Consider the following 25,022-nt stretch of genomic DNA (forward strand, 5'->3'; position numbering starts at 1 on the left):
GAGAAGTGGGCAGTGGAGTCACTGCCAGAGGCGTACCTAGGTTTCCACCCAAGGAGCTGTATTGGCATCCTCCCCATCCCTTGCACCTTTGGAGAGGCACACTTTTTCACCCCCTGGGCCTGTGTCCTTGGCGGGGGCCAACCTGACCAACTCCTAGGTACGCCCTTGGTCACTGCCCCACCAATAACAGTCTGCCTTCACCCAGCCACCACCTACCTGAGAGCCAGTGTGGTGTAGTGGTTAAGAGCGGTTAAGTGGTTAAGTCTCAATCTGGTGAACCAGGTTTGCGTCTCTGCTCCTCCACATGCAGCTGCAGGGTGACCTTGGGCTAGTCACACTTCTCTGAAGTCTCTCAGCCTCACTCACCCCACAGAGTGTTTGTTGTGGGGGAGGAAGGGAAAGGAGAATGTTAGCTGCTTTGAGACTCTTTCAGGTAGTGATAAAGCGGGATATCAATTCCAAACTCTTCTACCTGCTTCCATACATCCAGCCAGGGGGTGGCACTGTCTTGTCAGCCTCCTCCTCCTTAGTCTCAGTATTGTCCTTGAAGAACTCAGTGGTGGGGGTGGGAGAGGACAAAGCTAGAATGGTTTTCTTCGGTTGTGTATTCTGTAATTGTACAGAATGCTAGAATGCACAGTTTGCAAAGAAGAAACTTGCGCCTATAGTACATATTCACACATTACAGTGGTACCTCAGGTTACATATGCTTCAGGTTACATACGCTTCAGGTTACAGACTCCACTAACCCAGAAATAGTACCTCAGGTTAAGAACTTTGCTTCAGGATGAGAACAGAAATCGTGCTCCGGCGGCAGCAGGAGGCCCCATTAGCTAAAGTGGTGCTTCAAGTTAAGAACAGTTTCAGGTTAAGTACGGACCTCCGGAACGAATTAAGTACTTAACCTGAGGTACCACTGTAATGTATTCATTGGTATCCATGTTCAGAATGGCTCTTTATTGGTGAAAAAACTCATCCTTAGATGCTTTAACACATTAGCTTGGATTCTAGCAGTTCTTCCTTTCTGTCATCGTCTCCTTACATATCCCTTCAGATTATATATTTTTCCTTTGTATAAATATACGAAATATTTAGCAGCTAAGCATACATGCAGTACAGATCTTGAAGTTGGTCTGTATAACCTTGAAATGGACTCTTGATTTCCCCCCTCGCAATTTAACTGCACAATCTCCTCCTTAGAAACTAGTTATTGCAGAGAAGTTTAAAATAGCAGCCTTCCCTCTCTGCAGTAACTAGAAGGGCTGCTCCCCCTTCACCCGCTTTCTTTTTAATTCCAGAAGCCCTCTATGCTGCCTAAAAGAGATCTCATTATCCAGGCTGAGCACAGACAGCTCCAGGGAATTCAAGAAGGCTTATACGTGAGCAGATTTAGACTTTGCATTGCTCTGGGATGCCAACAGCTTTGCAGTTCCTAATCTTATAGCAAACAACAGATACACTATGGGCAGAAACTCTGGTCAGCTGGGTCAAACTCAGCTTAGATGAGTCTTGAACATAAGAGTTTATTTAAAAGAGCATTTTTTGTGAAAACCTAAGCAATTCAAATATGACACTGTACATTTGGACCCAAATTTAGTGACTGAAGCCAAATTTGAACATGTTTAGCTTTGAAAATATACCAGTGTTTTGTTGAGGTTAGAGCTGCTTTTTTGAGTGATGAACATTCATAGAGAAGAGAGTCTATAGACTATGGAAAAGGCAAGGAGGAGAAAATAATGGTCACTACGCTTAGTTTATACACACATTATTATACAGCAATTTCTAAAGCTGCTGGAGCCAGTTTTCCTGAGCAGAGATTTCAAGATTCCTCACTGATGAACACCTGCCAATGATAATTGAGTGTAAACTTCACTCTTAAAAACAACAGGCAATGGAAATAAACTCAGTGTTGGGTTCTGCCTAATGATATGTAAACACACCTATGCATCTGCAATGCTGGATTATATGAGAAATGATATTTTGTATCAGGTGTTCCAAAGGGGAAATTGATTGGCATTGTTACTTCACACTTTGCTTTCAAAACAATAGTTTTAAGTCCTGCCAAAATATAAATATCCTAATTTGGGGGAAAATTAAGCTGGAGATAATTAGGTCAGAAATGTATAGACCATAGTCCAACTACAAAACCACTCAAAACAGCTTTTAAATACGACTAAGACCAAATTTTGCATAGAAGACATACATTGTAACCCAAAAAACATTGATATTTTAAAATACCAAATCTTCTGGCAAGGCTTAGCAGAAGCTCCAATATAACAGTGTGCAAACATTCTTCTTGCTGTGGAGCTCAAACTGAACAACAGAATGTTTCATTACTGTCCAGCTTCTCTCCTGGAAGTAGAAGTAGAAGGTCAGGTTGACCAGAATTCAAAGCTCACAGGTGAGTAGAAAGACTGAGGACTAAAAATCCTTACTATAACTAGTCAGAAGTAAATCCTATTGACTTAAATAGGGCTTGCTCCCAGGTAAATGGGGTTAGGATTGCAACTGGGGTGTTGTTGGGAGGTTTGTTGCTGTTGGAATATTTTTTTTGCACATTTATATATTTTGTGATTGGTGTAGAAACTGTTCAGGTGGGTTGTGTATTTTTAAATGTTTTATTTATTGTTTATAACTACTTTTGTTATGTAGTTGCTTAGCTTTTCATGTTGTAAGCTACTTTGAGCGTGGTTTGAACTTTGGAAAAGCGGCATACAAATGAAATTATGTATGTAGGTACGTATTTATGTATGTATGTATGTATGTATGTATGTATGTGTGACATCTTAGTGTATTTTTGGTCTTTGTGGAAGCCACCCAGAGTGGCTGGGGAAACCCAGCCAGATGGGCGGGATACAAATAAATAATAAGAAGAAGAAGAAGAAGAAGAAGAAGAAGAAGAAGAAGAAGAAGAAGAAGAAGTAGAAGTAGTAGTAGTAGTAGTAGTAGTATGTATGTATGTATGTATGTATGTATACATGCCTCAAGAGGAAACAAGATGGCTGGGCAGAAGGCAAAGAAGTTGAAATCTCAGGGAAGAGAAGGTGGAGATAAGCCCCTTGAGAAAAAGGAGGCTGTGTAAGAAGCTTGCAGGAAGTGTGTTATGTGATCAGTTTTTGTGGGATGGAGTTGGCTGAATGTCTTACTTCTAATTCCTGGATCCAGCGTGGATTCAAGTGCTGGAATAGCCAGGCCAATGTGAGTAATGGGCCATTAAGGAAAACAAAGCAGTGGCTCTGTGCCAGAGGTTAAACAGGTGGGCCTCTGTTCCCCAACTCTGTTAAACCGAAAGACAAAAGGTCAGAGTTGAGAGTTATGTTGTGTGAGCTAGAAGCTGGATGCAAAAAGCAGAAAGGATGGAAAGGCAGAGAGAGAGCAAGCCAAGGCTGATTTCTGCTGGAATAACAAGGTTGTGTCTATGGGATGAACAATACCCTTTTGGGGTGTTAATTCTGAAAAACCCTCCACCGCAGGCTTGGGTTGTATATGTGTGTAAATAAACCATGTAACGTGTGGGACACCATTCTGCCTCACTCCCTGGAATCTTGCACCACTCTGAGATTGGGGTGGCGTGCAACAGTATGTTTCTGGCATGAAGGGAGTGAATGGAAAGGCAAAGATGATGGACAGTCAAGAAGGATGGCTGGGAACCAGAAAGGAGCAAGACAGGCAGCTAAGAAGCAGCTCCCTTGAGAAAATTATACGGGTGACTGAGTAACAGAGTAGAAAAAAGAAGTGAGTCTGAGAAAAATCCTAGGGACAATAAGGTGTTTATTCTGTTGAACAGGACACCGAGGGGGAGGGGAATTAGAATTTGTATGGCTGTAAACTATGGGGGGAAAGGGTTGTTAGGCCCCCCCAATAAATCCTACTTATTTTTATTTAACAAATAATTTGCCCTTCACCCAAAGGCCCCAGGACAAGAGAATACATACATATTAAAATATAGGAACACTCAAAAAAGAATGTTATGCTGACAGTATAAATAATTTATAATACCACAAAACATTAAAAGCATCAAGTAGTAACAGCAACAGACATGTGGTTAGCTTGGTCTTTGGAGAATGAGGTTTACCTTCCTTTTCCTGCTACTCTGGCTGGGATTATTTTTTTATCCCACCTACTCATATAATTTTAAAAGATACACCACCATATTCTTTTATAAGATGCAACCCTGTTGCCATGGCACCGCTTATTTCTCAGCCCCTACCTCACATTCTTCCTGTGCAGATGTTTACACCCTGCTTGTAAGACTGGTTCACACTGGATCGTAATGCAAGAATCACTTAGGCTCTGCAATTCCACTGTAAGCTTACATGCCATGATTTCCACTTGTAAGGTCAGCATAGCCATGTCATCCAGATTCAAACACTCTAGCTTCTTTCCCTATATCTTTTTGAGTCTGAATCCACTCCCTTCAGAAAAGTCTCCAATCTGACCAAGCCATAGCTAGGTGACCTTGCACCCCTGGCAGAACCATCCAGATTGCGCCCCCTAGCCACAGACAAATTAGCTCTTCTTTCTGTCTCTCCTCTGACTCCCCCCCCCCTTCAATTCAACCTCTATTTAAAACCATTTCTTCAGAGGCAATAATCAATATTTATATTTATGGACATATTTTTAGCCGATTTTGCACACACACCCCTCGCCTGCGCCCCTGATGGGGGCCCACCTCACCACGCCCTAGCTATGGCCCTGAATCTGACACCTCCTTTTTCCACCAGGTATAAAGCACAACTACTGAGCAATTCAATTTATTTACTTTCCTCATAGCTTTGACATTGCAGGTTCTTCCTATTAAATCCTCTACATGCTGTTGGAAGACCCAAGGACAAATGAGGCAGTAAATGCTATATAATACACAGCTACCTGTGGGAAAAATCCCAGAGAGGCTGAAATGTGAATTTGCTAGATCTCCATGAGAATTTTGTAACCCCTCACCCACCTGCCCCATCATCTTATTGCCTCCTCACAGTTGAGAAAGTTGTACTTCCCAGATACTACCACAAGATGTCATATGGGGAACCTCTAGGCAAGACACCTGTCAGCTTAACCGTCTTAACTTTTCCCAACTCTGCAGACCAGTGTTCCCTTAGTATAATCCTGTTCTTTTAATTTACTTTGCACAGAGATTTGGCAAATAAAACTTTTTTAAAAAAAATGATGCCAGTAAGCATCTTCAGTAAGCATGGATGCAGAGGCAATCCGTTTTACATCAGGAACAAGTGGGGTGGGGGTGGGGAGATCTACATTGTGATTTGCTGCCCCTGTAGATCCTGCCACCTGAAGCAGTTTCCTCACCTGGCCTCATGGGTGGGCTGGCCCTGCATGGATCCCCAGCAGGTATAGCATTAAATTTACAATTAGAAAAAATGGGAAGGCAACCAATTGCAGAAAAAAAGGGGGGTTGACTGGACAGAACGTGATTTCAGCAGAATTCTTATTTGAGGGTGGTGTTGGTGGGGTCAAGCCTGGGCTCCAATAAAAATGTGATGGGCTCAAATAATAATTTTAAAATTATTGTGCAATTGGAGGTTCACTTCCTTCATTCCTTTTGATACGTAGTTTTTGCAAAGGTAACAGATAAAAACAAAAAACGAAACCCCAGCACCTCAACTGTTGAGAACTTGTGAAATATGCAACCCCCTAATCAAAGCGTCATTTCGATTTCCCAGAGGCCTCCACTGCTGCCATTCTCCCTGACAGAGAAGTTTCAGCGTGAAACTGCTTAGCAAGACGACTGATTATATCCGTTTAAGTCTGAGGAAAGATAATGGTCGCTTGTGACAAAGGGCGACCCCTTAACCCTTTTATGGAGGTCAGCTCTCGCGCTGCGCAACGCCTGCTCAACATGCCCACTTTCTGGTCCGGCCCACTGCCTTAATCGGTGCCTCCCGCGAGCTGAGTTTTAATAATGCATGATATCTCAAACTGTGGCGCCTTTTGTTATTATCGCACGCGTTTTAAGTTTTATTTCCCGTAGCAGCTAGAAGAAGACAGAAAGGACGGGAAGCACGCAGCAACCCGGCGAGGGCGAGAAGGTGAGGTCCGCTCGTTCCTTATCTACTAAGCAACTTCGAGGAAGCTGCCCCGCGTGGGCCGAGGACGCGGCCGCCGAAGGAGGGAGCTGGTTCGCCGCCAAAATAAGGGCACCGCCAGTTTCCCTTCGACGCCCAGGAAAGCGAGCCTTGCGCCTAATTACACATTAGCCCGGCAGCGGGAAGCAGGGCGCGCGGGCGGGCATGCGAAAGTCCCAGCTGAATCTGCAGGCGCCGCCACAGACGCGAGCGAGCGAGGCGCAGGAGGCGGCAGCACCGCGGGCTTCATGGCGGCCGCGCAAGTGCACATGTGCCAGACCATCTTTCCCGCGCACACGAACTACCGCGGGGAGTTGGGCGCGGGGCAGCTGCTCAAATGGATCGACACCACGGCCTGCCTGGCGGGTAAGCGCGAGCGCCCCCTTCTCCCACCCACCAGGACGCGCACAGCGGGTACTTCTGGCCCCCTCGTCTCTGGCGAGATCCAAGATAGCGACGGTGCCTAGCTGTTCACCACCTCTTCTAGGCCTTCTAAGAGTTGCATGGCACAGGCAGAAAGTCTACTGGTGCAGCTCTTATCCACTTAACAGGTGAAGATAGGGCGCAAACGATGGATTTTTTTACTTGTCTCGCAAGTAATAAGAGACAGCAAGCCCAATCCTCATCTTCATGATGCTGTAACTACCTCCTTTGCACAGTATCCTCAGTTTGGGAAGAGAGGATTTGCCGTGTCAGGTAAGGCCAGGGAGGAAACCCTGTTGAACTCAATGGGACTTATTTCTGAGGAGACATGGGTAGAATGGTGCTAACAGCTCCTTACACTGCAATCCCAAGAATATCTACTCAGAGGTAAGTCCTGTTGAATTCAGGGAGGCTTACTTCCAGGTGGGTGGGTTTAGGATTGCATAGTGCCAGCATAAATCCTGTTGTGCTCATTAGCAGATACTAAGAAGCACAAAAATATTAGTAAAGTTTTATTTCTCTCTCAGTATGGTATCATTCTAGAATTATATGATTATTATGCTGGCACTAGCAACTTCCAGAGGTTTTTTCTTCCTTCAATAAGGCTGTGAGGTATACTGGAGCATTTGTAATACAAACTAGCTTAATTACAATACTCATTTTGTCGGTAAAGAATTTAGGGATTTCACAGCTTTAAAAATTAAAACAGGTCCATTAGTCTCTTTTATATAACCCCAGTTACTGAATGATTTTATCTTTTTTGTCACAACTCTCCTATGAGGTAGGAAAGAGTTATTAAGCTAGGAGGTCACCATGGACAAATTTGGAATTTTGTGAGAGTGCTACGTGCACCACCCTTCAAGTAGGTTTTCTGCCCTGGGCCATTCCCCACAAAAGACAAAAAAGAGAATCTGTGTGCGTGCGTGTGTGCGCACACCTTTATGGCCTCTGGCCAAAAGTTGGAAGCAGTAGAATTAAAATCCATTCTCTAGAACTTGTATGATTTTACAAAGACGCCCCCCCCCCCAACCTTACAGTGGTATATTTCACATCCAATAGCACAGATCCAGTGCTTGCCAACACACACACACACATACACGGCAGAGATCCTAAAGGATCTTCATAATTTTTATTAAAGATGGCAACAACCCACAGAACAAATCACAGAACACCCTCTATAGATAGAGAGGTGACTTTTGAATTGTTGGTTGTTTTGAGGGTATCTCTTGTAAAAATTATGAGGATCCAGAAAGAATACTCGGGGCTTCTTGGGCACCAGTAAAAGTCCTCAAGACTGCTATTGTGGCTATGGGCACCACAGTGAGCAGGCCATATTTTTCACACATTTGTATACAACGCCAGCAGTAGAATTAAACAGCATTTAACAGAAACCCATGTTCTGCATCCTGCATTTGCCTGTACTCTTTTCTCTGAACTTGCACAAGACAGCTACTGAACACATGCACTCAATCCACCAGGTCAGTTTCTCTCTCCATGAAGATTGGTATATGGTTACAGTTGTTGGATGACATTCCTTAGTTAAGCCAATTGCTTGCTAATAGTCAGGAATGATTGGTTGGTGTTCTCTCGGTGTAACATAGGACTGGAAATGTTTTCCTGAATGACCAGTTTGCCAGTGAGGTTTGATCTGATACCACTGTTGTGCCAGAGAGTGTGTGTAACAGAAAAGGCTATTTGAATCTGAGACACCCATGGGAGAAAGTGGGGAGTATTGAAAGTGAGCTGGCTAAAAACGAGAGATGGTGCAGGTGCTGTATATTGGGTAACCCAATGCAGGATTAGCATCTGTGCTGCCTGTTCCCCACAGAGAGTGCCACAGTTCGAATTAGCAAACTACAACTTCCAGAATTCTTGGGGGAAGAAGCCATGTGCTTAAAATGTATGGTGTGGATGTGACCTGAGTTCAGTTCCGATACTGAAAACAAATCCCTAGGCTCAGAGGCATCCTGCATGTCTTTTGCACCTGACTCTACCTGGTAGATCTTAGGGTTCAAATAATTAAAAAATGAACTTCTGAGAAATCTGAAGCCTGGCTACCCTGATGAACCTCACAGGGTTATTATGAGGATGAAATGGAGAAAATTCTATAAATATCCTAAACTCCTTGGAGGAGCAAATGTTAAAAGATAAATAGGGGGGGGGGGAGTTTGCCATCTTTTCCTTCGGAAGTTAAGCATTACTCAGGAGGCTGTAAATTATTTCAAGCACTATCTCACCAGTACCCTTATATCTAGTTCACAGATGGCCCAGTTTCGTGTTCTTATTGGCTTTAAAAGATGATTAGACAAATTCTGGCTCTCTGGCTATTAAAGATCATGATAGTGTTCTACTTCAGTTGTCGGAGGCATATGCTGCCTCTGAATATCATTTGCAAGGAATCACAAGTGGGGAGGGTGCTGTTGCATTCAGGAGCTGCTTGTGGGCTTCCCACAGGCCTCCAGTTGACTACAGTAATTGGGCTGCTGGACTAATATCCTTACGTATAATTTTTAAGAAAACAGTTTTGTGGATTTCAGTTGTGTTTTATTGATAATCTTGCTATGTAAGCCACTTAGAGAGTGTTGTCATGAAGCAATCTATAAATCTTAACAAATGAATAGAATTTATAGATTTGGGGGGGGGGGGAGAGAGAACATGTATGCTTGTTGGGAAGCTGCAGTTGTAACTGGTAAATGCGATAAAATAGATGCAGGATAACAAAACCGGATGGGGTAGCCAGTGCCACAGAAGACAAAATTGGAATTCAATATGACCTTAACTGGGCCCAACTAAGAAGATGAATTTCAATAGGGACAAATGTAAGGTTCTGCACTTAGGCAGGAAGAACCAGAAGCACAAATGTAAGATGGAGGACACTTGGATTGCCAGTAGTACATGTGAGAAGGATCTAGCGGACTTAATGGACCACAAGCATAATGTGAGTCACCAGTGTGATGCAGCAACAAAACAAAAAAAGCAAATGCTATTCTAGGCTGCATCAATAGAAGTATAGTGTCCCGATGAAGGGAAGTAATAGTACCGCTCTATTCTGTTTTGGTCAGACCACACCTGGAGCACTGTGTCCAGTTCTGGACACTACAATTTAAGAAGGATGTTGACAAGCTGGAATGTGTGCAGAGGAGGGCAACCAAGATGATCAAGGGTTCTGGAAACCAAGCCTTATAAGGAATGCTTGAGGGATATGGGTACATTTAGCCTGGTAAAGAGGAAGCTGAGAGGAGAAAGGATAGCCATCTTCAAATAGTTAAAGGACTGTGACATGGAGGATGGAACAAGCTTGGTTTCTCCTGCTCCGAAGGGTAGGAACTGAACCAATGGATTCAAGCTACAAGAAAGGAGATTGGAACAGACTCCTTAGGGAGGTGGTGGACTCTCGTTCCTTGGATGTTTTTAAGCAGAGGTTGAATGATCATCCGGGAGTCCCTTCCAGCTCTACAATTCTATGATTAACATTGTGCATCTTTGGAAGGAAAGTATCATATGTGTAAAGTGGCCCTTAGAAGACAACCAAATTAACCATGCTTAAGGGCAAAGGCATGTTGAGAGAAAACTTATAATTGCTTACATGTTTATATTTGCCTTTTCTTCCAAGCTGAGAAACACGCCGGCATGCCCTGTGTGACAGCATCGGTGGATGACATTCAGTTTGAAGAGACTGCCAGGTATACCTTCAAATAGTTATTATCAGCACTTTTCACAGCCTTCCTTTATTTTCTGTGTAACAGAGATTAACCAGAACATTAAAAATTGGTCCAGTGAACATAGGAGTTGATTCTCTTAAGGGTGAGCAGCATCTCTCAGCATGAGGACCATGTTCTGTCATGGGGCCTCATGACAATAGTGGACAAGGGCCAGATGCAGAAGCAAGTGGAGGAACGTATGAGGCTCTTACTTTTGTACAGTAGGTTACATTCCAGGCATGTTGAAATCCAGCACACACACACCCCCTCAGTTCTGCATTCAGCTAAGCAAGTATTATGATCATAGTTCAAATAAACATGGAGACAAAAACACTCAAGGAGGGCATGGGGGAGGGGCATAGCCCAAGAATAGGGGTTTGTGACTTGGGGGAGCGGGGAGTTCAGATAGGAGTGCCTGCTAGGGATACAAGTTTGTCTACAAATACAACCATTCACTGAGAAAGGAAACCACTTTAAAAAAAATCTTACAATGTTTTTCTTGATATGACAATGAGTGGCATTCATGCGTAAGAAGTAATAATTTGGCATACCCCCCATTTTCAAAGATTATGCATTTAATGGATTCATAAAAGTGCATGCAACTCAATAAATATATTTTGCTTTTAACTTCCAGAAATAAGGGGGAGGGTTTCCCCTCTGAAGCTAGTAGCGAGCAATTTTTGCCAGTCAACTGTTTGTCTCGATTGTTAATGTAGGAGAAGTCTGGCAGTTTTATGAAGTTAACCTTCCACCTGAGTGTTAATTAACTTTAAAAGCATTTATAATTAATGATAATGTTCATTAATTTTGAAAACTAAGATAACATTTCTTTCTGCTGTGTTGTAAAAGTACGGAATGATGGCAAATGCAATTATTAACTTCTGTGGGATTTTAGACTACAAGTCTGTGTTTTCCAGAGGAGCAAGGCCTGATGGGTTCATGCAGTATTTACTAAATGGCACAACTTTGTGAGCACAAATACATATGTAGGTGCCATATCCATGCACAGCAAGGTCATACTGCAGCAGTTACCTCTGGTATGAAGAAACAATAATATATCTACAGTGATGCTCCAGTTATAGTGTTGCGTGAATCACTTTTCACACGGATATTTAATATTATCCTGCCCCCCTATTGAGATTCGTGTGTATTCATTAGTGGCTTAAGATGCAGCTAGGTCATTCTTTTTCTCAATTCAAGCTGGTATTGGAAGCCTCAAAACACAGTATTTCAGAAGAAATGACAAGATAGAGGAGTGCACTGGATGCTGAATAAACAAGCATGCATGCAGCCCAAGTCCTGTGGAATGCAGTGGAGCTTATTTCTGGCATATGCTTGAACTGTATGTTGTTCCTAAGCTGAAAACAAGATGTCCCTAAGTCTTCTACATTCCCATTTCCCAAGAAATTAGCTGTGTTTCTTTAATCCACAAGGAATATAGAAGTGGTAGCCAACATGGTGTCTCTACGTGTTGTTGGATTCCAACTCCCATAATTCCTGATTAATTTCTGCTGGCTTTGAGTTGGACCCCAACAATATCCGGAGTGTGCCATGTTGGCTACTCCTGAAGTATAGGAGAAACTTACTTGTAACAATGTGTTTTTTGCACAACGAATTAAGAGCAATGCATCTTATTCCTTCAGCTCTTGCACTCCAAATCAGAATAGTAGTAGTAGTTGTTGTTGTTATAATAATTATTATTCCTACAACTATGTTTTGGCCTGTCAACTCCTAAAGCACCAAAAGACTAGAAATCCAAAGAGAAATAGGAGGTGCCCAACCCCATGTTTCTGTTGTAAGATGAATGTGATGGCAGAAAGGCAATCACTGGGGAGAATTTGGAAGCAAGGGAAACCTTAACTCTTCCCTCCCCGCCAATTCTCCCTGCAAATGCCCCCCAAGCTGGTTTAGGTATCTCTCCTCCCTGCATAGACAAACTGTAACTGTTCCAGGTTTTTATGCTCCTTGCTTTGTCTTTGAGATGGTTAGAATTTCTGAATATCCATCCTGTATGAGTAAAATCTGCTACTTATATATGGTCCCCCTCACCTAACCTGCCTACAGGGAAAACAGCTCCCTCCCATTAAAGAACAAACATTGTTGTTTGTGTTTGTATACCGTGTGAATTCATCAGCAGTGTCTATTTTACATAAGTTTGTAGTTTAGATTTCCTTCTCTTTTTGCATTTTCTTTGTGTACCCTTACTGAGAGCATTCAGCCTGCTACACTTCAAAAGGTCCCAATCAGTTACAAATGAGAATGCAATGGTCTGTGACACTGCAATGTTCCCTGAATTCCAATTCCCAGAGCCTCTGTTCAGAGCAAGTGGCTTTCGGGGTACTTTTCAACAGTGACAACAGAACTTTCTATATATATAAACAGAATTATTAACCATAGATGGGATGCCCCTGGCCTTACAATGACTTTTTAAAGAATGTTTAGATAGTGTTCACACGCCAGCCTTCAGGAGCTCTGGGTTCTGGAGAACGAGATTAGATTCTAAGCATTTCAGGGAGATACTCTGAAAATAAAGGGTTTCCCTGACATAAATATAATAGTAAGCCAGAACCACATAGTTGTACGAAAATCAAGGTGAGGTGATAGCATGTTTGGCCCCTGGCAAATTAAAAGAAATGGGTAGCAAGTGATATGAAAGACCTCTACCTGAAGCCCTATAGAACCACTGCTAGGTAAATTACCGTATTTTTCGTCCTATAAGGCGCACCGGCCCATAGGACGCACCTCATTTTTGGGGGGGGGAAATGAATTAAAAAAAATTATTTTTCCCCTCCAGCCCTGGCTGCCGCCCCAAGCCTTGCGCTCACCTGCCCGAAGCAGGGGGAGCCCTCCGGAGGGCTCCCCGTGCTTCGGGCGACAGGCTGCCGCCCCAAGCCTCGCGCACCTGGCGGGACCTCCTGCCGGGCGTGCGAGGCTTGCAGACACTCGCCCGAAGCAGGGGGAGCCCTCCGAAGGGCTCCCCGTGCTTCGGGCGACAGGCTGCCGCCCCAAGCCTCGCGCGCCCGGCGGGACCTCCTGCCGGGCGCGCGAGGCTTGCAGACACTCGCGGGGGCTGCAGGCTGCTGCCCGCAAGCCTTGTGAGCCCGCGGGTACTCCCACCGGGCTTGCAAGGCTTGCGGATAGCTTCCTGAAGCCTGGAGAGCGAGAGGGGTCAGTGCGCACCGACCCCTCTCGCTCTCCAGGCTTCAGCGAAAGCCTGCATTCGCCCCATAGGATGCACACACATTTCCACTTCATTTTTGGAGGGGAAAAAGTGCGTCCTATGGGGCGAAAAATACGGTAGACAATACTGGACAAAATAAATACTTTTACCTGGTCTAAGATAGCTTCTTATGCTCCTAAGGTACTAACAAAAAGAAAATCAACCGTGTGGTTTTGGCTCCAAGTAGCACCAGCAACATAATGTGTGGAAGTGGCCCCAGCCTTGCAAAATAAGATAAATGAAAGCACCTCTTTAGGCAGTGCATAGTTAAAACTGGCCACGGTGATGGCCGGCAACAGATAGCTTTAAAAGCGGATTAGGTAAACTAATGGAAGAGGAGGCTACTAACCATGACGGTTCTGCTCTCCCTGCAGAGTTGGAGGCAGTGATGCTTCTGAATGCTCTTTGTGGGAAACTGCAAGAGGGGAGGGCTCTCTTGTGTTTGTGTCCTGCTTGCTGGTTCCCCATATGCATCTTGTTGGCCACTGTCAGAATAGGATACTGGACTAGATGGGCCATGGACCTGACCCGGCAGGCTCTTCTTATGTTTTTATGTCCACAAAAGTTTCTAAGCTGCAAAAAAATTCTGCTAGCATGATGAAGTGCTGCTAGAGGAGGAACAGAGAGTCCTGCCCCTCCTACAGCAAACCAGAGCAGGACAGCTCACTTGGTTTCCATGCTAGGTGCAGAGGAAGGACAGAATGTTCAACCTCTCATTGGCCAGACCTCCCACATACCTAATGGAATTTCCTGTTACCATTTGCAGTCAGCGAGAGTGCCTGATCCAAGACTGAGATAGCCTTTCTTTGTCGGTACTTCACATGTGTGGATCCTGGCAATGAAAACCATATTCCAGGTCCAGGGTTATATACCATGCTGAAACTAGGCTCTAATTAAGACCTGCTACTCTTTCTGTCCTCGCTCCTTGGAAATAGCCGAACAGCCTCAGCCTGCATTGCAATCGCTTCTAGAGGAAGAACCCCTTCACAATTTGTAGCTCCGCTTTCACTTTAAAGTCCAAACCAGGTTATGCTCTCTCCTTCCTTGGGGGTTTTCTAAGCAGAGGCTAGGTGGCCATCTGTCATGGATGCTTTAGCTGAGATTCCCGCATTACAGGGGGGAGTTGGACTAGATGATTCTTGGGGACCCTTCCAATTCTACAATTCTATGGTTCTATGAAGGGGCACAGGTGGCGCTGTGGGTTAAACCACAGAGCCTAGGGCTTGCCGATCAGAAGGTCGGCAGTTCGAATCCCCACGACAGGGTGAGCTCCCGTTGCTCGGTCTCTGCTCCTGCCAACCTAGCAGTTCGAAAGCACCTCCAAGTGCAAGTAGATAAATAGGTACCGCTCCGGCGGGAAGGTAAACGGCGTTTCCGTGCGCTGCTCTGGTTCGCCAGAAGCGGCTTAGTCATGCTGGCCACATGACCCGGAATCTGTACGCCGGCTCCCTCGGCCAATAAAGCGAGATGAGCGCCGCAACCCCAGAGTCGGCCACGACTGGACCTAATGGTCAGGGGTCCCTTTACCTTTACCTTATGGTTCTATGATAAGTGTTCAGCAGCTTGCCTGTGGGCAGTGGGCAGAGGCTGATCAAGCAGCAAGTCACCTTCCTTGCCATTGCCCTGCAGAGCCAAAATGCTTTATTTCTGCCAATACCCCTCTCTCCCTCTGGTATTGATGGCTGGCCATGCAGTAGCCAGCAGTGTCGTGCTGCCATTGCTAGATCAGGGCCAGTAAAGGCCTGGAACAGCTTATAATATTCTGTTTTTATATAATGAGATTATGGTGCTTTTTTCTGTTAATAGAGTCGGACAGATTATCAGCATTAATGCTAAGGTGAACCGGGCATTCACTACGAGTATGGAGGTAAGAGACTGCATTTGTTTGTCTTGGTGTGTTTTTAAGATGAGATTATATATGGTGTTATATAGGCAGAATGAAACAAATGGAAGAATGAATTCATGTTAAGTAAATGGCTCAAATCTCTCTCACTAGTTTTTATCCCCTTCTCTACATTTCATAATCATTTATTGCCACAACATGGCTCTTGTCTTCTACCCCCGGGTTACAGGTCCAAAACATACCCCAGTGCCCCTTAGCTGCCCAGAGCTATTGACATTCTCAGAGGCTATGTCCAATGTGCTTCGATTTACCATGGTACTGTTTCAGTAGATCCACTCCCACAAAATAGGCTCTCTGACAACTTTTGTGGTCACCAAACACATGTACTCTTTATGCAGAACTACCTCTAGCTTCTCTTTCAAGTGAACAGGTATCTGCCACAGTACACCGCAAATTTTTAAATGTTTACATTCTTCTCACTCAAAACATTTTGTTCCAACGGTTTGTTAAAGAGTTGAGCACTGAAACTGAATGAAAAAGTTCATAAATACAGAACATCTGCAGGCTTATCAGTTCAAAATGTGCCCTCAAGTCTATATTAGTCTTTATGGGGTTTAGTCATGCACGGCAAAGACTATAAAAGCTATAAAGAGCGCCAGTGTGATGTAATGTTTAGAGGGTCGGACCAGGACTGAAGAGACCTTGATTCAAATTCTCAGTCAATTCAAAGCTTGCTGAAAGACCTTGCACCAGTCTCAGTCTAACCAACCTCACAGGATGCTGTGAGAACCTGGAGAAACATGTATTCTTCTTGAGCTCCTTGGAGGAAAGGCAGGACATACATTTAATAAATCAATAAATATTGGCTGAAAATGGCCCAATTGTTTCCTCCCTCCTTTCAGCACCCCCTCTCCTTTTTAAAATTAGCCACTGACCCCCATCATTCAGTCTGGACACTGAGGTCCAGCTCTGAGGGCCTTCTGGTTGTTCCCTCACCGCGAGAAGTGAGGTTATAGGGAACCAGGGAGAGGGCCTTCTCAGTAGTGGCACCTGCCCTGTGGAATGCCCTCCTGTCAGATGTCAAGGACGTAAACAACTATCTGACTTTTAGAAGACCTCTGAAGGCAGCCCTGTTTAGGGAAGTTTTTAATGTTTGATGTTTTATTGCGTTTTGAATATTCTGTTGGGAGCCAAGCCATCCAGAGTGGCTAGGGAAACCTAGCCAGATGGGTGGGGTATAAATAATAAATTTAGTAGTAGTAGTAGTAGTAGTAGTAGTAGTAGTAGTAGTAGATGTAACATAGGATTGTACTGTTAAGACACTTGGGAAGCAATGGAGATAACAACATAATTATGAAACCAGTTGGTGAGCTCAGCTCTTTTATTAAGATGAAGGGAGTGCTAGTATTATTACATAAACCAGTTCTAAATTATATAACTCCTAGTAATCTGGTGTCATTGTTTCCATTTGCATGTAGGTTGGTGTCAAAGTTACATTGCAAGATCCTCTTACCACCTTCCAAAAACTGATTTGTGTGGCTTTCTCTACATACGTGGCAAAACCAGTACATAATGGCAAGGTGATATATTCCGTTCAAAAAGGGTCCTTTGTTTACGTGGATTCCAGAATGGTCTGTAAAGCAAACTGTGGTGTTCATGGCAGCTTACCCTTACATAATTTGTACTAATATTGTTTGTCTGACAGCAGAGTAGTAGCGCTGCGGAAGAATTGTAGTGGGCAAACATGCATCAGAAACTTTTACTGCGGTAATTTGACAGTGGGCTAGCTAAGGGGAAGTGCCACAATTTCATTGTGTTCAGTGCCTGCTACGCATTGCATTTCTAGTTCTGTTTTCTGAGACAAATTTTAGCTTAGGTTGATTTTAAGATGTGTGTATCTGTGTGTGTAAATACTCCGGCACCGGGGGGGTGGAGAGCAGGTGGGGGCGGGGGTGGTGCACATCCTGGGGGCGTGGCACGCCACCTGCAGGGGCATGGTGCCCAGCACAGGCGGGGGACAGCCACGATGGCACCCCACTAGGATCGTGCTGCCGGGGCAGTGCACTCCCCACGCACTCCTCTTCCTCTGCCAGTGTGTAAATAAATAAGCAACATTTGGTAAATCCGGAATGTGAGCAAATGCATGTCAAGATACTGTTGGTATGTTATCTCTTCTTACCAATTATTAATGCAGCTTAATACAAAAGTGGCAGAATGAGGTGGAGACTTTGCTGTTGTTCAGATAATGAAGACGCACCTTTTTACCCAGGGCTTTGACACCTGAAATGTATACTGTATTTTCAGGACCCACACTGTTGTTTGTGGCTGCATTTTTATTGTAAGCTTAAAACTGCTTTTAATGCTGTATTTTCACTTGTAAATAACTCACCCTGAGAACTTAGGGTAAAGGGTAGGTAACAAAATAAAAAAATAAAATAAAAGTAGAATTTACTTTTACAATCCTTTTAAAAAAATCTTAATTTGTTCAGGTTGATTTAAAACCAGTGGAGTTCGTCACTGAACAGGATTTTCTTGAGCACACCCTGGCTGCTGAGAGAAGAAAAATCCGACTGGATCATGAACGCGTCTGTAAGAACCTGGTGGAAGAATGTGGCATGAATAGTGGTCAGTCATTATAACTTATTATTCTTGTATCCTACCCTTCCTCCCATAGGTATCCAGGGGGCCTTGCAATACCCATTAAAATAAGGTCAGCATAAAATATAATTGAAACCATATAATTCAAACCAATATCAGCAATGAAACACAGTGCAGCAGACTGCAACACTTGGACTATTGAACACCAGTCCAGCTATGTGCCAATGGAACAAACAAGTATGTCTTAAATTTGATCCTAGAAGATAATGACATGGGGGACAGCTAAAACAGACACATTGCTGTGTGCTTCCTATTTCCAAGTGGTGAGGAGTTTCATGGAAGCATTATGCAAATTGGGTTCCTATGGAGTTTCCTATCTTTGGAAACTTAAGGTATTTTATATTTGGTTTATTGACAAATAGAGCACAAAGTAGAGGCATACAGATCTCCTGTTCCACATTAGATCCCAATAAAAGTTAGCTACGCATACAAAGTGCCTTGAGCTCATCACTCATACGCACATTTTTGTTTGTGTGTATTCTCAGTCTGCTTCCGTTGTTCACACCCCTCCCCTACCATCTGCCCCCTTTACAAAAAGTAAAGTCTTAAATTATCTTGTGCTAAGATTGCTTTCCATGAAACATCTACAAAGTGCACGAAGCAAGGTGGAATTTGTCTTCTAAATACAAATTGTACAACTTGATAAGTAGGTCCAAAGTGCAAAGCGCTCAGATGAATCCAAGCTACAACACAAGGGTTATAAAACAGATGTAAGTGGGGCAGAAGGTCAAGTGGGATCATGTGACAGATTAGCATGATTGGCATTTTTTGAAATATAAAGATCCTGCTTTGCTAGAGATCTCTTCACCCTGGAAAACAGATCCTTCCTTCCCCTGTTGAATTATGGGTATTAAATAGATCTGTAGTCCAATTTCTGTCTTTAAAACATACATTTATATGACCCAAATTCTAATAAACTGACATAGTATGAATTTTAGTCTGACAGTATTAGAGAACAGGGTCAGCCAACTAGCCCTACATTACCTGTATTCTATGCTCTCATAACAGCCATAAACTCTTTTGGAATTGTCTCATGGGATACATACCTTACAAAGTGTAGTCACCCTGCTGATTTCAGTGAAGCTGCTTTATTTCTAAGACACAGGGCAGTGGCAGCCACAGTATAATTGGACTGGTCTGTAATTTCACTAACATCCTTGGCTATTCACTTCATACATTTCAGAACAAGTTTGTAATCAAGAAGAAGGTGCAATTTCCACAGATCTCACCCATGTGCAGAGCACTGAACTTGTCTTGCCTCCCCATGCCAATCATCAAGGAAATACATTTGGTGGCCAAATTATGGCTTGGATGGAGACAGTGGCCGTTATTTCAGCAAGGTACCATTTTTTTTATTCAGCATCCTTCCGTGTTACACGTTACTGGGCAGGCCTAGTGAGGAATGCAAGGTTTCTTTCTGCCTGTCTTTCTCTCTCTTTGTCTACTAGTTTAATGTTCATCTAATCACGCAGAGAATTCCATCATCCCCCTGTTGCTTGGTACATGTAGCTCTCTCTCTCTTTGTGTGTGTGAGACAAGAATTTCTATTAGAATTCCCTTCACACACCAGTGGGCCTGATTCATTGCCAGGGTGCTGGATGTGTCATTCCCATTCATTATTCATGTAGCTCTGATTTGTAACCTGAAGTTATACCAATAATAACTGGCTTTCCTTTGTTACTGGATAAACAGCTCATTTTATTAAAATTGCAAATCTGTCACAGGTTTTACACGGTCATAACACCAGTGGCCCAAGTGAGCGGCATTTATATGTAAGCACACAGCCTCATTTATATTTCTGTATCTATAAATGGTTCCCAAATAACTCTGCAATAAATCTGGTCCAGAAGAATGGAGATGGGGCTTAGCTGCAGCAAAATAACACATCAGATGCTGAAAATATTTCTTTTTTGTGCTTAAAAGTGATGAGCCAAAATGTAGGAGAAACAGTGCTAAACAGTGACAGAGAGCTGTCTATTTTGCTTGACAAATAGCTGACCTTGCTGCAAAGCTTTTGTAAAACAACTTACAATTAGATTTGACCTTTGAAGGTGCCAGTTAGAGTTGCTATGACCACAGGCTTACAAGGAATGAGAATGAGGTTTATAAAAGAAAGCAGTACTCAAAGAACAAACTGAATATATGCTCAGACAGGGTTTTTTTAAAAATATATATCCTCTTTTAAATACTGTGATACTAACCAAGCAGTGTCAATGCTGAACGCAACAGAAATCTGCTAGAATGAGATTTGGTCTTTCAGGTACACCATGTCTGTAAAAATATGGGTTTACCTTTCTAGCAAAATAATATCAGGATTTTAGACCTAACAGTGAAAAAAGATTGCAAACTTCATCTACACATTTACACCTCCATTCTTGACATTAATCTGCTTCTATCTTTATTGTTGTATTGCAAATGAGATATTTAGCAATTTAAATAGGAGGAGCAAATTATTCCTAATGAAAACCAAAGTAATTTGAATGCATTATAAAGATGCACAATTCAATTAATTAGAAACAGATAATTGTGCACGCTTAACAATTCTGGTACATCATAAAGGGTAATTGAGTTAAGGCTAAAGATAAATAATGGTGCAAAACAGTATTATCTCTAAGCTAAGCAAAGGTTAGGAAGAAATTTCAGCCCTACAACACCACCACAACAAAACAATACCTAATTCTCAGCAAATTCTTTTTAAAAGATTTATGCTGTTAAAATAAACTCACACAAGGACTTAATTTCCCCCCCTTTCATATATAGGGACTAGTGGGCCTAGCACTCCCTGGGATTGTTTTAGAAACTAAAAAAACCCTGTTTTTTGGGAGGAAAATGGAGTGTTTTTTGTGAGTTTGGACCCGTCACATCAAAAATCAAGTGAAGTCACTACAAAGTCATGTTTCATTTCACCATTTCGATTCAAAATTGCACTTAGTGTCCAAACTTCAATGAAGATACCAACCTCAAGAACCTTTGCGCAGAGTTCAGCAACAATACCTTGAGAGGTGGCCAGACCTATGCCCCCAAATGGGTGCAGTCACACCAAAGTCACATTTGGGTCTGCCTCCTTGATTCAAAATGGCACCTGGTACCCAAACATTGGCACAGACCCTCATCCCCCACCTGTGATGTGTTTGGCAGCGATATATTGAGAGGCTGCCAAAACAGGCAAAGAAATACCAGTGTTTATAATTTTTTTAAGAAATTGTTTCTGTACTCAATCGTTTTTAACTGTTTTTATATATGTAACTGTCTTATATACCTCATTATTCTGTAAATCGATTTGAGATGTTTCATGGGAAATGATTCATCAAATAAATGAACGAACAAATGAAGAAAAATAGCACTTAATGTATGGAAGAGCTAAGCCAAACAGTCCCCCCTCCCCCCTTTAAATAATAGATATAGATACCGGAAATCACAATTCTCAAATGCCTCAAGTTCCAACTGAAGAGAATGTTTCTACTCCCAAACCTTTATTAAAACCAGTATAAGCTGTAAACTTGGAATTCCCATTTTATAGACTTCGTTTGCTGCATAGAAATACTGAAATGTTGCATTGATATGAAAAGAAATAGCATGATAATATATGTATTTTAATTTGCTTTCCATTTTCCTCCTTCAGTCGCCTGTGTAGGCTGCATCCGACTTTGAAATCTGTAGATATGTTTAAATTCCGGGGACCTTCAACTGTTGGTGACCGCCTGGTTTTCAATGCTATAGTTAACAATACTTTTCAGAAAAGGTAATAAGCTTGTCTCTATCTTAATGCTATTGTGTGGTCTAAAATGCTTCAGTTTCAATTTGCATAAAGAATATAAAAATTAAAATGTAGTTTACAGTGCTATTTTTCTAGAAAAAATGGGTGCCAGAAGTCACCAGAAACTCCTCACTTGTTCTATTATAATGGCAATGGTACCCACCTGAGAGGTGCCAAGACTGAGTTCCAGCGAGTTCCAAGTGGGGGGGAAAAAGCCCTGGTAGTTTGAAATTATACCATTCTGTGTTATACTAGCATGAACATAAATATTAAAAATTCATATTCAGATATTTCCCCTCTGTTTATTGTACAACAACTGGAGATTGTAGTTTCTTGTATGTATGCTCCATTATTCATACACATTCCCCTTGACCAGTTATTATGTGTTATCCTAGCCCACTAGTAACAGACCCTAGCAAATCAGTAAATCTCATCACAGAATAGGAAGTTGTATGTCATGTCATAACATTTGGTGTGAGAGCCTAACTAACACCTGATGTGCTTTAGAGATCAAGAAATATAAAAGTATACATAGGGTTGGATCCAGTCCCATGCATGTCTGCACAGAAATGCCCTATTTAGATCAATAGAGCCTAGGCTCACCTGTATAAGATGGCAGGTATAATAATTTATTTCTTCCTTTTAAAAAAATAGCTTGTAGCTTCTCTGTATAATTTGGTGCGGCATCTGTCACACCCCAGCTGCTAAATTAACTGAAAGCTCTTCTTTTTCAGCATTGAAGTTGGAGTTCGTGTTGAGGCCTTCAATTGTGAGGAATGGGCCAAAGGCCAAGCTCGGCATATCAACAGTGCCTTTTTAATTTTTAATGCTGTAAATGAAGATGGAGAACTTATTACCTTCCCCAGAGTCAAATCTATTACAAAGGTGAACCTTTAAAAAAATAGGGAGAGAACAACTGTGTACATAAATAAGATAATCAGATTATTAATTTAGAAATTATGAAATGGATAGTATACCAGTAGGAGAAGTGAATATTTATTTGAATTTTGTAAGATGAAAAATATATAAATCATTTTTGTCCCATAAGGGGCACTAATTCTAAAGTGCTTTGGATTAATATTTCATCTAGAAGAGGATTATTGAACTCATAGCCAAGGACTGAAATACTCTGCCAGTCTCAGGTAAAAGGACTCGTGGTAGTTTTGTGAACCTAAGACAAACCAGAATTATACTTTTCAGACAGTATTGTAGTTACCTTACACATTTTATTTAGATGGTTGGCTTCACAGTAAAGTCTGTGTTATGCTCTTTAAAAAAAGCTTATTATATTCAATCTGTCCACTATTCTGAAAATTAGCAAAACTACAATGTAGAATTTATAACTAATTATTATTTTTTCTTGCTTTGTTCATTGCAAAGGATGGTTTAAGGCGATATCATGGAGCTATTGCACGGAAGAAAATTAGATTAGCCAGGTACAGTAAGTAAGCCCTAAAGACAGCATAAATGTTTAAAATGCCATTAACAGTACAGCTGATGTTATTTCTCAGCTGCTGTTGTAGAGCTGATCATGTTTGGTTTGTGAAACGTCAACAGAAAACATCAGTGCATGAGACGTTCCTCACAGATTGTACACAAAATCATTTTGGTGTACAGTAATGTGATATAAATCCAGCTTTGAAAACAACAGATTCTGGAATCTCTTCCTCCATATGGGATTGTTATGGGAATGAGGGTATAGTTAGGATTTTTCCTAACTTTTTCCAGACATGCATGTCCATAACATGTTGCTTTTAATAAGCTCTGGTAAAGAAGTCTGTTTTAATGAACAATTTGATGTTTGAGCAGGAGTGTTGCACCTTGTCTGGAGATGACAGCTTTAATGTTCCAAGGCAATAGAACAGAAAGTAGCAGGTGGACCTCTTGCCTCCTACCTTAAGTGTTATCCTGGATAATCTTTTTCCATGCTGGTGAAAGAAAAATTGGGAAGGAAAGTGCCTGTGTCCTATCTCAGTGCCTTAGAGCATTTAAGAATCTCTTGTAGATAACTAGGGTTGTAACCAGCATCAACCATACTCATGACCAATATAAGTCCATTAATTCCAGTGGGACTATTTGTTGATCACTTCCCCTACCTAGGCAGTTATCTTTCCACAAGAGACGACACTGATGCCAAAATCCAGCATTGCCTGAGCTCTGTAAGTGCAGCTTTCTCCTGACTGAAGTGCAGAGTGTTTGAGGGTCGGGACATTCGCAAGGAAACCAAAATGCATGTTTACAAAGCTATTGCGCTACCAACCTTACTGTATGCTTGTGAAACACGGACCACTTAAAATGCCTACTCCATCTCCTCAAAAGATTTCATCAATGGCATCTCTGAAAAAAAATTACCGTATTTTTTGCTCTATAAGGCTCTCTTTTTCCCTCCTAAAAAGTAAGGGGAAATGTGTATGCGTCTTATGGAGCGAATGCGGGCTGCGCAGCTATTCTAGAAGCCAGAACAGCAAGAGGGATCGCTATTTTCACTGTGCAGCGATCTCTCTTGCTGTTCTGGCTTCTGAGATTCAGAATATTTTTTTCTTGTTTTCCTCCTCCAAAAACTAGGTGCGTCTTGTGGTCTGGTGCGTCTTATAGAGCGAAAAATACGGTATATATCACTTGGGAAGACAGGTGAACTAATGTCAGTGTACTGGATGAAGCAAAGATCACCAGTGTCGAAGCAATGATTCTTCAACATCAACTTTGTTGGTCATGTTCAGATGCCTGATTATAGTCTTCCAAAGCAACTACTCTATTCTGAACTTAAAAATGGAAAGCGTAATGCTGGTGGTCAACAAAGCGGTTTAAAGACTCTCTCAAGGCAAATCTAAAAAAATGTAGTATAAACACCGACAATTGGGAAACATTGGTCTGCAGGCGTTCTAATTGGAGAACAGCCTTTACCAAAGGTGTCATGGTCTGGTGACTTCTGTTTCAGTGTATCTGAAGATGTGTGCATGCACACAAATGCACATACCAATAACAAACTTAGTTGGTCTCTAAGGTGCTACTGGAAGGAATTTTTTTATTTTGTTTCGACTACAGCAGACCAACACGGCTACCTACCTGTTACATGGACTTTGAAGATGCTTGAACTCAGGATGAAAGCGAAAAACGTGCTATGAGGATGGCACAGTTAGCAAATCCTCACCTTGATCAACTCTCACCTGGAAACCTATGCCCCCACTGTGGAAGGACATATGGATCCAGAATTGGACTCACAGTTAAGACCGTGTTCATGGAAGACAATCTTACTCAGCTACGAGTGATCGCCAAACAAGAAGAGTCCGAGTATAATTAAATTTGATACAACCCTAGTTTTCCAGGACGCAGATCGCATATG

At 42.4% G+C, this 25,022-nt stretch overlaps 1 protein-coding gene across 4 annotated transcripts in view; it reads left to right on the forward strand.

Annotated features, from left to right (window-relative positions):
• The first annotated feature begins 5,694 nt into the window (after positions 1–5,694).
• Positions 5,695–25,022, forward strand: part of ACOT12 (acyl-CoA thioesterase 12) — a 28,650-nt gene continuing 9,322 nt past the window's right edge. For 2 of the 4 annotated variants that reach the window (XM_083465337.1, XM_083465338.1), the window contains exons 1-9: positions 5,695–6,443; positions 10,114–10,183; positions 15,228–15,288; positions 16,743–16,844; positions 17,754–17,889; positions 19,106–19,262; positions 21,545–21,664; positions 22,414–22,564; positions 23,060–23,115. In XM_083465337.1, the coding sequence (XP_083321463.1) occupies positions 6,326–6,443; positions 10,114–10,183; positions 15,228–15,288; positions 16,743–16,844; positions 17,754–17,889; positions 19,106–19,262; positions 21,545–21,664; positions 22,414–22,564; positions 23,060–23,115 (971 nt within the window). In that variant the 5' untranslated portion in view covers positions 5,695–6,325. Of the gene's footprint in view, positions 6,444–6,512; positions 6,774–10,113; positions 10,184–15,227; positions 15,289–16,742; positions 16,845–17,753; positions 17,890–19,105; positions 19,263–21,544; positions 21,665–22,413; positions 22,565–23,059; positions 23,116–25,022 lie in introns of those variants that run through there. The other 2 variants (XM_083465340.1, XM_083465339.1) reach the window with 2 other exon arrangements.

This window comes from Podarcis liolepis, assembly GCF_965112155.1.
Source record: "Podarcis liolepis genome assembly, chromosome: 11".
NCBI classification, from domain to species: Eukaryota; Metazoa; Chordata; class Lepidosauria; order Squamata; family Lacertidae; genus Podarcis; species Podarcis liolepis.